This window comes from Lynx rufus, unplaced genomic scaffold, assembly GCF_022079265.1.
Source record: "Lynx rufus isolate CCGP_SWC_20201006 ecotype Redwood Valley unplaced genomic scaffold, mLynRuf1.p SCAF_9, whole genome shotgun sequence".
Lineage (NCBI taxonomy): Eukaryota > Metazoa > Chordata > Mammalia > Carnivora > Felidae > Lynx > Lynx rufus.
This window is the reverse complement of record NW_025814897.1, coordinates 4,111,785-4,126,522: the sequence shown is the minus strand read 5'-3', so window position 1 is coordinate 4,126,522 and position 14,738 is coordinate 4,111,785. Positions and strand designations below refer to the sequence as shown.

Genomic DNA, 14,738 nt, shown 5'->3' with positions numbered 1-14,738 from the left:
GCACCCCACGCTTAGAGATAGTACATACTGAAGCTTCTCCTCCGTAAATTCCTGGGTGGCTCAGTCACTTAAGCATCTGACTCTTGATCTCGGCTCAGGTCATGATCTCACGGTTTACGGGATCATGCCCCATGTTGGGCTCTGTGCTGACAGTGTGGAGCCTGGAGCCTGCTTGGGATTCTCCCTCTCCCTCGCCCTCTCTTTCTCTGCCCCTCCCTTGCTCTCTCTCTCTGAAAATACATAAATAAACTTAAAAAAAAAAAAGAAGAAGAAGCTCCTTGCTCAGCGTCCTCGCTGTTACCTGTGTGTCCACGGGAAGCTGAACATGGCTTGGGGCAGATCGGTGACAGATGTTTGGCATTGTTCTTGCTTTCAGCCACGTGCTCTGCCTTTCCCAGAGAGTCTGGAATCCTCTAGTATCTGTTCATGGATTCACCTGTGGCTTAGCTGAGCTAGAGCAGGCTCTGTTGGTTATAGCTGGGACCCTGCTCTGAAATAGAGCATCGCAGGGAGAGGTAATTATTAGAAAGGGAAGATCAGGGGACGCCTGAGTGGCTCAGTCGCTTAGGGAGGAGTGGGAGGCAGTAGGAAGGTGAACGGAGAGCAGGATGAGAAGCACAGGACTTCGGCTCAGGTCATGATCTCAAAGTTCCTGGGTTTGAGCCCCGCGTCGGGCTCTGTGTTGACAGCTCAGAGCCTGGAGCCTGCTTTGGGCTCTGTGTCTCCCTCTCTCTATGTCCCTCCCCCACTCACACTATGTCTCTGTCTCAGTCTCAAAAATAAAAAAATAGGGGCGCCTGGGTGGCGCAGTCGGTTGAGCGTCCGACTTCAGCCAGGTCACGATCTCGCGGTCCGTGAGTTCGAGCCCCGCGTCGGGCTCTGGGCTGATGGCTCGGAGCCTGGAGCCTGTTTCCCATTCTGTGTCTCCCTCTCTCTCTGCCCCTCCCCCGTTCATGCTCTGTCTCTCTCTGTCCCAAAAATAAATAAACGTTGAAAAAAAAATTAAAAAAAAAATAAACAATTAAAAAAAATAAAATAAAGGGAAGATCAGGAAGCACTCTGGAAAGTGTAGCTGTGAGTAGAAACCAGGTGTTATCAGAGTGGCAGGTGAGTGAGAGAAGATAGTGCAGACATTGACAGGTGTCACATAATACACACAATTATTTTCATCAGGAAGGTGACAGGGCCATGTGTGGGGTTTAGGAAAATCACCCGACAGGTGTGTAGAGAAAGGACACAAGGGACATACAAGTGAGACAGGCAGCAAGGGGACCTTGCGGGAGACACGTGTAGTAACGACACTGGGAAGTCATGAGTCTCTGAAATGTGAGTCCTGGAACGGATGAAGAGAACAGGGTGCGGTAGGAAGATACCTATGAGATATAAGAAATTTAGGATGTTAGTTGGCTGGATGTGAGAATGATAAAGAAAGTGGGTTCTAGAATGACACTCATGAATCTAAGTTGTGAGATTAGGTAAATGGTAGGACCGTTCACCGAGACACGGAATGGAAAAGAAGGGAGGAAGGCAGAGGAAAACATGAGGAACTAGATAAGTTTCAGTTGAGAAGTCAAAAAGGAACAACCCATATGAGATTGGATATGTGGGACTGGAGTAAACAATAGAGATTTCTGACTTAACAGTGCGTGGGTGATTGTAGACATCTTGACGGTGGTAAGATCAACCAGGTGGGATATGTCCTATGAGAGGACAAAGAGGCAGAAGATACAACCCTGGGTAATATCAGTAAATTGTTTGGAAGAAATGGGGAACATAAAATAAGTGGAAAAAGAATATACAAGATAATTAGGGGGGGACCTAAAGAATAAAGAGATCAATTGGGTTAGTTCCATATTGAAAATGTTCAGCTAATGTGGCCATGAAATGTTTATTGGTGACTTTGGGATGGACATTTTGATAAAGTGAGGGAGCCAAATAGAGAAGTAAAGTAGGGGATGAAAGGTCACTCTTTCCAGTGGCCAGGGTATGAAAGGAGGGCGAGGTGAGTCATCATCTTGAGTAAGATGAGCAGGTGAACGATCACAAGGTCACCTACGTATCTATTGGTGTGGGTGACTTCAATGACACGGGCAAAGACCGACGGGAAGTCAAGCAACCACAGGGCTAGGGTTCAAATGAAGTATCTCCACTGGCCTTGAAGGCACTCAAGATGATAACAGCACTGGGGGGGGGGGGCAATGGCAGAATGAGCCAAATGCCATAATCCTTGATGAATGTGAAGCAACGACAGGGAATTCAGCAGACACAGTGGACGAGTGGATGATCCATGTGACAGCACGGTTAGGTGACCTAGACCTCAAAGAGGAGGGGTAATTGTAGGAACGGACCTTCCTTTTCCTTCTAGGTTTGTGGTATGTGGAGTGATGGTATAAGGGCATTGGACAGTGCTCTGGCGGGGGGGCAGGGGGAGGCTGGGAATCCTGGGGGTGTCCTGACTTTGTGCTGAGGGCACCAGGGAGGGTGATGGCAAGGTCAGGGGGAGAGGGAGGCAGTAGGAAGGTGAACAGGGAGCAGGATGAGAAGCACGGGAGTGTATTGAGAGAGAATGTGGGACGAGAGAGAGAAAGGTTGTCAGGACGATTTCCATGTGAGGCTGTGACCAAGGTTTCCATGTGGAGGGAGACCTAGTGGACTGAGCCTCAGAGTTCCTAGTGGGTCTGAGGCCCCATGATCCAGAAGCCACGCATCCTGATGGTGGCCTTGGAATATGAATGGTGTCACCACACTTTAATTGTGCTTAGATTTACGAACAACATTGGTAGCAATCATGGCTTTGGAAAAGTCTCAGGCAGATGGAACTAGTCAATTTTGTCTTTCCACAAGTTTGAAACAGCAGTTTTAGGTGACTGAAGGATCAGGTACATCTTCAGGAGAGGCCAGCTATGGCCTAAATTGTTCCAAATCTTTTCTTTTAAAACAAAAATGCATTGAGAGCATTCACATTCACACTGGAGATTCCCTCTGAGGAGCCGACAGAAGCTTCTGCAAAGGCGATTTCTTTCGAGGGGCTTCACTCATTTCTTTTCTTCTTTTTCTTTTCTTTTTTTTTTTTTTTTTTTGAGAGAGAGAGAAAGAGAGAGACAGTGCTGGCGATGGGCAGAGACAGAGGGGGAGAGTGAGAGACAGAGAGAGAGAGAGAGAGAGAGAATCCCAAGCAGGTTCCATACTCAGTGTGGAGCCCAACGCAGGACTCGATCCCATAACCCTGGGATCATGACCTGAGCTAAAATCAAGAGATGGACACTCCACCGACTAAGCCACCAAGGCAGCCCTCATTTCTGTTCTTGTTTAGCCCGTCAGTTCATTCAATCATATGTGGGAACTCTGCTTGCCAGGGACTATAGACCTATTCATCTTGAGCAGTAACTCTGCACAGTATTCAGCTGGTGCTAAATGTTTAGGAACTGCACAAGTGTTGGTTGAACGTACAGACTCAGAGGAAGAAATCATAATAATCTACTTGCGCAGGCTCACGTTGTGTTTGGGATTACAGGAATACACATCTCCTAAATCACCCAAAACATGGAGTAGTCTGGCTTTCTTTCTTTCTAACGTTTTTTTAATTTATTTTTGACAGACAGACAGACAGTGAGCAGGGGAGGGGTAAAGAGAGAGACCAAAACACAGAATCTGAAGCAGGCTCCATGCTCTGAGCTGTCATCACAGAGTCCAACACGGGGCTTGAACCCACAAGCAGTGAGATCATGACTCGAGCCCAAGTCGAATGCTTAACCGACTGAGCCACCCAGGCACCCCATGGCATTATAGTTTAATAGAATACTTAAGTATGTATTGTAGAGATCCTCTCAGACCTACCCTCTCCTCCAGATCCAGAAAAAACTGAATGACATTGTGCTCTTTGCCATGAGGAAGGACAAGTCCCAGTATAGATTTCTGCACATTTCTATGGATAAGAGACATGTAATTAGGGTTATTTCTGGTGTAGCATGAACCCAAACATGGGACTTGGAATTTGCTCCTTGACTCCCTCTAATCCAACCACAAACACCAGCCCGTGGTTCGTAGGAAAATTTATATGCAGGTCGTGGGAAGCATGATATATCAAACATTAACACACATAACAGTGGAAAATCATTTGTCAAGCATTCCTTTTCTGCCAGGTTCTTTTGCCCACCCACGGCTGGCCTTTTACCTAGCTTTCTGCTTTCTTAACATGTCCTTCGCCTTATCTTTTATTTCCCTCATTCCTCTGCCTGCCTCTTCCTCCAAAGAAAATAAAATCAAAGCAAGATTAACAGGTTATTCTATTTCACAGGAAATAATTATCTTTTGTTTTTTTGCGACACAATTTCCAAATTTCATCTTTTTCTCTTCCTAATTTGTCAAAATCGTTTCTTAAAGAACGGTTCTATTTTGCCAAGATCCCTGGTACTAGCTGTTTAGAAAATACATAAATGGGGCGCCTGGGTGGCTCAGTCAGTTAAAGCATCTGACTTCGGCTCAAGTCAGGAACCAGTTTGCCTCCGGCTCTGTGCTGACAACTCAGAGCCTGGAGCCTGCTTCAGATTCTGTGTCTCCTCTCTCTGCCCCTCCCCAATTTGTGCTCTGTCTCTGTCTCTGTCTCTCTCTCTCAAAAATAAATATTTAAAAATTTAAAAAAAAATAAAATATGTAAACAAACCACTTGTTCCATGTGCCTTTGGTCCTACAAATGGTAAGGACTGGAGCCTGCTGGACCATCTGAAATGAAACGCTACTTAGGGATGTGCACGAGAGCCCATACATTTCATGCAGCACCATGTAAACAATTCTAATGAACCTGCACGACTCCAACTTGTCTTTGCAGAAACTCCCCTGATGTCAGTTTCATTTGGTTCTTTTCTATTTGCACTTCCTTGGTGTTGCAAATTGGAATATTCTGTTTTCTGGGAAAATTATTAGAGCACATTTTCTTTTTCACTGATACCGACGTAATATATAAATGTGTGCTTATGCATTGACAAATATATATGTTACACCTACTGCACGGCACCTACTGCCTTAGGGAAATGGATGAGTTCACAGTCAGCAGGTGGGGAGACCAGGGAGCGGCCTGAAGCCAGCGCAGTAACAGGGGAAGCTGGCGGTTTTAATTAGTAGCTATTGAATTGAGTGTAGCCAAGTGGTTCTCTGGAGGGCCCTCCATAGCCTTCAGACATGGTCATTGTGTGCAGTTAAGCAGCTGATATAGCTGCAAAATTGGTTTTGCCGGGCATATTCAGAAACTTGTGCACTGCATGGTGGGCTGGCTTGCTTGGTAATTGAGTTCTTTATGGAACTAAACGCTTTCACTTAAGTGTTTTTAACTTAAACATCAATGTTTTAAAGTCACATTACCCAGCTTTATATCACTTCCTCAGATTGGAGTCCAGATTTGTACTGGTGGCAGATTTAAAATTTGGTTTTGGCAAAATTATTCCATAAGAAATATAGAAATTTAACTATAGAATGCTATTACTAATACAGAAATGGAAGAAAACAAAGACAAAAAACTATAAGAAATACAACTTTTAACTTTGCATCATTAATCCACTCTGAGGCTTCACGAGATTTTTAGAAGAATGGGTGAAACCAAACCCAAACCCTGTTTTGGGTTATTTGCCTTGTGACAATTTCTCTAGCTAAACAAATTATTCCACGGCTAGGTACATGAAACACCTTCTCCTCCGATCAGAAAATTGATTAGATCATCTTGTTGTTGGTTTTTTTTCCCCTTTCTTTTATTTTTTTTCTTTCTTTCCTTCTTTATTTATTTATTTTTTGCCATTGCTCCTTCCAGCGAGATAGACAAGTTCATGAAATCAGCCAACTTTCTGCCTTCCTTTTGACCTGCTATATATTTCACACACACTCTTGGGAATGTTCATGAGGACAGATGTCTTTCTGCTTCCACTTAATGAAATTAATTCGATTCAATTCTTTCATTCATTCAACAAATATTTATTAAGCACCTACAATATGCCAGGCACTGTGCTGGGTGCTGGGGATACAACTGTGGACAAGATAGACACAGTCCCTGCCCTCAAGGAGCTTACAGTCTAGAAGTTACACAGACAAGTACACACACAGGCAGTTACAATGCAGTATGGTAATGTGGTGGGGAGAGGACACCGAAAGGGCACCTAACTCAGTCTCATAGGCAGCGGGTGGTGGACAGTTGTGGATCGCTTCCTGGGGCAGGTGCAGTCGATTTGGTACTGAAGGATGAGGACAAGTTAGTCAGGTAAAGATATGGGGAAAAGTTACAGCTCAAAGAAAGAGTAAATGCAGTGTCCTGTGTGTCCTGTGTGCTGCTTGTGAGGTTTGAGGGTGGGCAAGGTTGGGGAGGGGGAGAGAAGTCATGGAAGAGAGAAGGGAAGACCAGGTCACGAAAGGACTCATTCGCTCTGCGGAGAGCTTGGGATTTTTCCTGAGGGAACGGTGCGTGTGTGTCCTCAGACCTGCGCTTGTAGAGACTGACCAGGGGAGGGAAATCTTGAGAGTGGGAGCCAGGCGCTCAAGCCTTCACCTGTTCCTAAGTCATCTTCCATGATGTCACACCCTGTGCTCGCTCCAGCCCGCCTGGCTGCATACACTCCTTCAACAGTGTTCTGAGGAGCACGGGCGGTGGATCTCTGCTCAACCCTAAGGCTCTTAACACCTCCTCCACCTGTGAAAACGCATCTTTCAAGGCCACACTTCCAAAGCTATCTTAACTTGTGCTTTCTGCCAAGATCTCTACACATCGTGATGTTTATCGGGACCACACTATTAATTGTTTCAAATGATCTAAACCTTCCTTCGAGCCATGTTAATTTCACCCATACAGAAGGTGGGTTTTGGAAATAAACATGGGTATAATTTTCTTCACCAATGCCGGTTGAAAACAAGGAGAGATTCTTCGTGTTTCTGGTCTACCACAAACCATTCTTAGTGCCTTCGAGTGATTTAAAGGGAACGAGGCGAATGGGGGCTGGGGGAGAAGCCAAAGAGACACATTATTTTATGCAGCAGAGTGTATAGTCAAGTAAAATCTCAACAACAAAAGTACAGGGTATGTTGCTCTTATGACAATGAATCCTCCCCGATTCAAACACTCTGCCCGGGACAATGTCACCGGCTCACAAGGCAAAACGTCTGTAAAAGAGGGCAGCTTATTTGGAGACGGTAAGGGCTAAGGACACGCTCCAATGTGGCCCACACTTGACTTCTACAAATCCCCTCCTACACAGTCTTAGAATTTCTCAGGTAACTTTTATAATGAGAAGAAAACAACCCTTAAGCTCTGTGGATATTATAAGAATGTCCGTTGTTTTATTCTTTTTGGTGGGTACAAAAACCACAATTTTGTACACAGAACAAGATTATAAATAATACTGATAACACGAGTGACCCAGAGTCTCTCTCGCTTCTACACTGCAGACTGATGACTTCACATAACGTTGTTTTCGTGTTGTCTGTGTTCCGGGTACCGAGACAAATGGGATCTGTGGACACCGACGCAGGTGACAGAGGGGAGGTTACGGCAACGAGGAGGGGGTCAACTTTTGTAAAAAAAAGTCTCTAGAGTTGATTACAGTGATGGCATTTATCTCAATTATTGCAATGTATCGTTCCCTAAGATGGTTAGAAAAAAGAATCGTGTTGTCCTCTACTGAATTTATGTCGGTTAAAAAGCAAGCATGTTTCAGTATGTTTTCTCCAAAGTGAGTGTAAATACTTCCTTTAAATTTTCACAGGATTTACATGTGTGTTTATTATTTTCTTATCACAGTTTAGTGATTTGTTTTCTCAGCTGGAGTCTTCAACGGAACACGTGGGTGTTCTGGAGACAGGTTAGCAGGTTCATGGACTTCTCTAACTACTTGACCCCTTGCGGTGAAGACAGAGGCCTTTCTGAGAAAGGACTTCACAGTTTAATGCGCTAGCTCGCAAGTCTGATTAGTTTTTAAGTCCACTCCAGTGAAATTTGTTGCTGTTAATACGCCCATCCCAGCTCCCCCTCCCCCCCCACCCCACTCCCCGAGAAAACCTAAATTGTGAGTTTTCCTGATATAAAATCTGAGTTTGGGTTTCCGAGCTGAGCTCATGCACGCGTTGCTGCTGGACCGGCGGGAGCATCGGGACGCGCCGCCCGCTCTGGCCCGGAGGCCTGGTCCGCGGCCCCTGCTCAGTGCGCGGGCTGCGCTCCCGTCCGTCACCAGCACAGTTTGATTAAGGCACTCAATTATGTTTTTGGTTTTCATGGTAGGTCCGATGCAATGACAGCCAATCCCGAACTCTGTCTAATCGTAGTTCCCGTGTGTACCGCCTTGGGGCAGTCGGGCGTCAAAACGCGGCCGTTCTCACCCACGCTCCCAGTGATGGATAATCTGGCTTTGTTTCTTATGGCTTCAGAAAAGGTCAGCTGGGTGCATGGAAAGGAAAGAGAGAGAGTGCGCAGTGTTACAATGCTTCTGTTCCTTCGGCAATGCGAGACACAACAAACACCAAGATACCGATAATTAGACATCTGCATTTTTTCCAAGATTCTCTTTGGTCATATGAACACTATGCATGCCAGGGAAGGATCGGTCAGCTACCCCAAGAGTAAATCGGTCTCCAGTTTGTGGTCCTACCTGTTTCGGAACTAATTTTGAAATTTGGTTTGGCACATCTGGGCAAGACACGGCTTTTGCCTCCTGGCCCTCTAGAGCCCAGGACTTCTGGTCCAGCTCACAGCCTTCCCTACGCTTGTTCATTGGTAATTGAGACTCTTGATTCTTGTCAGAAAATGTCTTTACGGTGCAGGCGTTATCCTCAACACTTTGATGAGCTGCCTAGGCACACTGTATCTATCTATAGACTATTCTTGACACGTCTTCCTGTCTTGGGAACACAGATCCACAGACACTTCAATCGTGGGGTACACATGACCCAGAACAGCTCGGTTAGTGACTTCAAGGTCCTCCTCTGTGTCTTCTGAGCTAATTCATATTTTAGGAAGCTCTGAGTGCTTCAAGGAGGGTGCACGGAAAGGGGGCGTGTTTAGATTCCTCAGGAGCTGGCCTGGCTGCGGAACCTTGCAGCTTGAGGTTATGGGGTCAGGTTTCTGAAATCCTCATGAAATTCCTGTTCTCTGTCACATTAAGTCAGTAGCAGGTGACAATATTATGCAGAGGAGAAACAGGCAGTGTTGTGTACATCTAGTGACTTCTCATTCGTTGTCTTTGAATTTTTGTCTAGTGGCTGAATTTTAATGTTAAGTCCAGAGGAAAATAAGGGAAAATGAGATGTTCCCTAAGTTTGTTATGGCTCATCGTTTATTTCTCGTAACTTATAATATATCTTAATTCCCTGTTGTGAATTTAAGTTTACCTAAGTCTTTAGGAATTCTATCTTTATATTTATTCTGTCCTGGAACTTAAATATTAGAATAATTGTATATCAAATAGTAGGATTAATAATGGGAGTAGAAAATGGTGTAATGTAAAGGTTTAGGGATCAGATGCCCTGATAAAGTCAAACTGTTAGTTAATGGCTTATTGATGAAAACCAAGGTCATTATCATAGTTCTTTAGAAGACAATCTCAACAATTAATATGCATCTTCAAAATCAGAGGTTAGGATACAATCTCTACAGAAACTGCTCATCACTAAATTAAAATAAACCAGGACCAGAGTTTGAATTTGTTTCCTCAGATTCCCTTTCGACATTTAACATGAAGTAAAATAGAAAATTATTTTTAAAAGTCTACTGGTTTAGTTTTGTTTTCCCGTTTTTTGAAGAGGAAATACAGTTAATAAAAGCATTGTGATATTTTGAAGGTTTGTTTGTTTTTTTTTTTCCAGAAGGCATTTGCTGTAAAATCTATTTTGGCTTCCTTTCTTTTCTTGGTTGTCTTTGTGAAGAAAGGAACATATACAAACGGGAAAGACTCTATGTGCAGATTCAAGTAATCATCTATAGATTACTTCTCTATAGATTAGTGCAACTGAGTGGAATAATGTCTTTGAGACCTCCTTATTTTGTCTTTAAATCTTAGCATTCTTAGTTTTTCTTTTTAAAAAATTTTAATATTTATTTTTGAGAGGTGGGGAGGAGCAGAGAGAGAGAGGGAGACACAGAATCTGAAGCGGGCTCCAGGCTCTGAGCTGTCAGCAGAGCCTGACGTGGGGCCCCAGCTCATGAACTGTGAGATCACGACGTGAGCCAAAGTTGGATGCTTCATCGACTGAGCCACCCAGGTGCCCCTTAGCATTCTTAGTGTTTAGCATTATTATTTCTTATACTTAAGTCTCCTTAAGAATAAAATGTCATTTCTACGTAGCTTGCTGTGAACCTATCGAGGCTGCTCAAATTGGAAAACTTTCTTATGAATTTATACGTGGTCTGGGCCGTTTTAGATTGTTGAGCCTCAAGGCTATGACCTTAATTGTACGTGTTCCTGTGAGGGGTAATCACTTTTAGAGTAAATATTCTACATACAGAAAGTTTCAGGTTTTGTTTTTGAGATTCTAGGACATTATTTAAATTATCAAAAAAATTTGCACAATTGTGGAAAATAGAGTTTTTGAAAGGAAAAAAGTACAATAAAAGCTCTTCAATCTTCTTGGTGCACATCATTTCATTTACCCTGGGTGCCATTAGGTCTTTTTAAAAATCATGGATACGAATGCTTTACTTTTATTTGAAATGTACTATTTCAGGCATGAGGCAATGGAGGCGAATCATTTGATAAGTTGTAATGCCAGGTTCCGACTCCAAAAACATTACTACGTGTAAATTGTATGCACGTCACCTGGGAATTTTTATCTCTTTAGCAACTTCCCAGATTTTGTAATGAACTGGCATCTGTGTTTCTTTCTAGCATTTTCTAAGGTTCTTTTTCTTTTCTTTGCAACCCTTGCCTTGGACCTTGCTGATGGTTGGAATGTTTTTGCTATGCTAAAGAGAAGTCAGTTGTAATGAACTGGTAATAAAAAACCAAAACAAACCAAAACAAACAAATAAAAAAAACCCTTAATTGTAAGACATAAAATTCATTCCAGAATTAAATCCAAATAACTGACTCTGAAAACTTGTCAGGGATTGTTTCTCTCAGTTTGGGAAAATCTCTCCTCATTTGCATAATTAAGATATAAGCATTTCTATAATGGCCAAGAGACCTTGACATTATCATTGTTTGTTGTTTTGCGATCAGAAGGCAAACTCAAAACATTCTGATCTGAGTGAACTGAGGGTTTGTTCTTAATTCTTTTCCATTCCAATTGGGAAAGAACCATTTGGGGCTTACCTATGTGTAGTTAAAACTCAGTCATCCATCGATTTGTGGATTCTGGATAAAAACACATCTTGGGTAAAAGAGAATGGCTTTGTTCTTTGTTTTGATATACTAACAAAGTGTTTCAATAGCTTTTATATGAATAAATATCAAAATTAAGCATATTTATCTGTCAGCACCTCAGATGTACATCTTCTGAAAATTATATTGGGTGTTCGAGTCTCGGTGCATCAAACATGTGGGTTCACAGGCTCAACTGTCATTGGACACAGAGTGAGCAGCCGATTCAGTCGACTATTATCTATAATTTTAGAAAATGGGTCTTACAGACCTGATTTTAGGAAGAGTAGTAACAAGTGCTGGCAGATTTTTTTTTTTTTTTTTTTTAAAAACACCGTCTCTCCTTAGAGAAAGAATGTAGTGGACACTTAGATTCTTAAAAAAAGTATTGCCGTCTCCTACGTTTCATTGACTATTTACAATTTTTTATTGTGGCACAATGAGAGGATGTGAGTAAGTGGGGCTGATCCGGCTTACTTGAAAGCAACTAAAGCGGAGGAAAAAGAGGCCATAATTCACTGCAATTTTTATCTTTTCTCTCCTCGCAAAGAACACATACATCGTTGGCATCTTTGATGGAGACGCTGCTGTCTTGCCTAAGCTGTATATCCACCTTAGTGATACTGTGGACCTAAGAGCTGAATTTTGTCTAATAAATATGAATTGTAGTCAATATCCTGACGATCCCTCCTACCTAAAGGTCTGGCTCAAGGTACTGTCAGATGAACAAACAGCAGAGTTGCACTCTTAAAAAATACAGAATAAGGTTAATGCAAAACAAATCAGAATAGGAGCTAAGATTTTTGGGCACTTACTCTGTGTTTGGAGTTGTTTCTAAAAACAACAACAACATATAATCATGGAAAAATAGGCAGCTGTCTAAGCTTTGATCATCTGAGACGTTTTTATGCTTATTTTGTTAGCAATTCTCCCAAAATTGGATTGTTCCACAGGAAACCCAGAACTAATTTCCATTTTCTCCCAAATTTGGGGGAGGAAATCCTGTTTTGGTCATTTTCCAGAGCAATCCTGGAGGTTTGTTTTTTGTCTTTCTGACCCTTTCAATGCAGATATCTATTGGCAACATAAAGTTTCGAACGGTGCACCCGCAGCCAAAGAAAACCGAACCACTTTGCACTGAAGTTTTCAAAAATATAAAGCTCTAATCGGAAGCAAGCCATATCACCACTGGACAGACAGGTCACGACACTGCGTTTACAGGATGCATCACCCACTCACTGTCGTCAGCCCTAAGTCCTACCCCTAAATTTTAATACTTTCGGTTCCATATACGTTGTAACCTTCTCTATAGGTTGCTAAATTCTGGGTATTGTGCGAGGAGGTTGGGTTAAAAGTCTGTGCACTGTTGGCCACCTTCATTCTCTTCGCTTCTGCCCTGGACTTGTAACAGAACTCTATCAAAGCCACCAGCATCGCCAAGCCCAAGCCGCCGACCAGAATGTAGAAAACGCCTGCGACGTTGCTCAGGCTCAAGGCGCTCGTCTTGTCCTGGGGGGAGGGGCGGATAAAGACATTTCAGTTAACCCTGCAAATGTCACACCCGGAAGGCAAAACAGCACATGACATCCAAACAGCTAATCAGAGCAAGTGCCTAACTGAACCTGAAAGTATTGACGTGTATAGATCGTGTATAGATGTGTATAGATCACTGATGCAGGTGTATGGATGCAAGCATAAAGCTTACAGCTCTCAGAAGTGAAATGATGACGACTGCCAATACAATTGCATGTAATTACATTCGGTAAAATATGTGATGTGTTATCATTGCTAAATATGCAGGAGAAAACCACCCCACTCAGCCAGAGAAAAGCGTTTATGTATTTACTCAGCGCGGCAGAGTGGGCTTATTGTTAAGTTTGAAAATGGCATGTTTATGACCCAATTACATGGGAAGGGGATTCTTCTGGTTTTCCTGCCATTATGTATACTTTGAACGTTTGAAATTTCCCTTGAATAAATCTCACTCCAGGTTTCCTACTTGAGGAACTACAGTATTTTAAGCTACCATTTTCACATTTTCTTCATTGTTGCCCTACCAAATATACGGTCGTAATGTTCTGGGTGTGCACTATTTGTTCCTTCAGTCACAGGTGCATGGGAAATCTTAAATATCATATACTCTTTAGGAATAATTATATATGCATCACACTTAGGTAGCTTTTTACAAAAAAACCTTAAAAAATACATGAATTACCATGGCTACGTGAGACATAAATTATTTTTCTATGGACAAACTGATAACTATTCTTATTGATTGAAAAATAAGATTCTATTATTAATCAGTTAATACTTTAAACATCTGTTTCTCCAGAGCTTTTGTATACATACTATCTCATAAGCCATTTGGAGACAGTCAAGCGTATGATTGGAAGATACTAAAATCGTAACAAGAATTCAGAATTTTTTCATGAATTGTAAAAATGTCCATTATGTCAGGTCATTGGAGGAAGTATTTTGGGCAGACTGCATGCACGGTGTATGTTTTGTGTGAGATGTGATTCAGACACTTCAATAGATTTCTTAGGGGAGTATTTAAGTCAAAAGATGTACTAGGTACACGGTCCACTTAGCTGTGATATCAGCTGATTGGGCCACAAATTTAGGGTAACTTCATGTTAAAAATAATTGCTCATTAAGTATTTATGCTTCTCTGACTTTGCATGAGGATTTGAGAGAAGGATTTCATTATTTGGCCAAGCTTGTCTCCTTCCACTCTGGTTCAGAGGCAGGAAAACAAGTGGTGAAAACACAGGGATAAGCCCTGGAAAAGTATCAGTGAACATAGATACTTTGTCTCTGAAATGGAGGCTCTCCTCTTTAAGCCGTTTACTTGTTTAATGTTTTAGAATAACTAATACATTTTTTTCTTTGTAAGAGAAGATAAAGAAAAAAATAAGAAAAGATTTCAAGAATCTCCAATCATGGCTTTCGGGCACCGGTATTACAGTCTATTAATTTGTGCAGGTAATTAGATTCTCTGGTAAATTGTTACAGTGTTCCCTTTAGAAAGAAACATTTCCTTTAGAATGTAACACTATTTTCATTCCTACTCCGCTGAATCAGGTCTACAGATCTCCTGCACTTGCACCAAGAAGAATTCATGAGTAAGAGATCTTAACCTGATATTATTCACAAGTATCACTGACTTATTAAAATCATTTGGATAGACTCCCGGTCGGACAGTTCATCGCTCATCGGTCAGCACAAAACTGTAAGAGGGCCTCTTCAAACTAAAGTGGAATGCTTGGCAACACAGCGACCAAAGGCTGGCCTTCAGCATAATAATGTTTAGTGTTTACAATCTTTCTCAGGATGATTGCCGAGCAATTTCCCATTTCCTGCTTTGAGAACCCCTGGGTTCCCGAAATCATTCACAGATTTCGTGGTGTTTGC

The 14,738-nt window shown here is 42.4% G+C and overlaps 1 protein-coding gene across 2 annotated transcripts in view; it reads right to left on the bottom strand.

Annotated features, from left to right (window-relative positions):
* Positions 1-8,242: 8,242 nt before the first annotated feature.
* The window catches only part of GRIA4 (glutamate ionotropic receptor AMPA type subunit 4), a 398,973-nt gene continuing 392,477 nt past the window's right edge, over positions 8,243-14,738 (bottom strand). Inside the window, exons 15-16 of one of the 2 annotated variants that reach the window (XM_047071078.1) lie at positions 12,699-12,833; positions 8,243-8,407 (exon numbers count right to left, since the gene is read on the bottom strand). In XM_047071078.1, the coding sequence (XP_046927034.1) occupies positions 8,243-8,407; positions 12,699-12,833 (300 nt within the window). Of the gene's footprint in view, positions 8,408-12,587; positions 12,834-14,738 lie in introns of those variants that run through there. The other variant, XM_047071079.1, reaches the window with a different exon arrangement.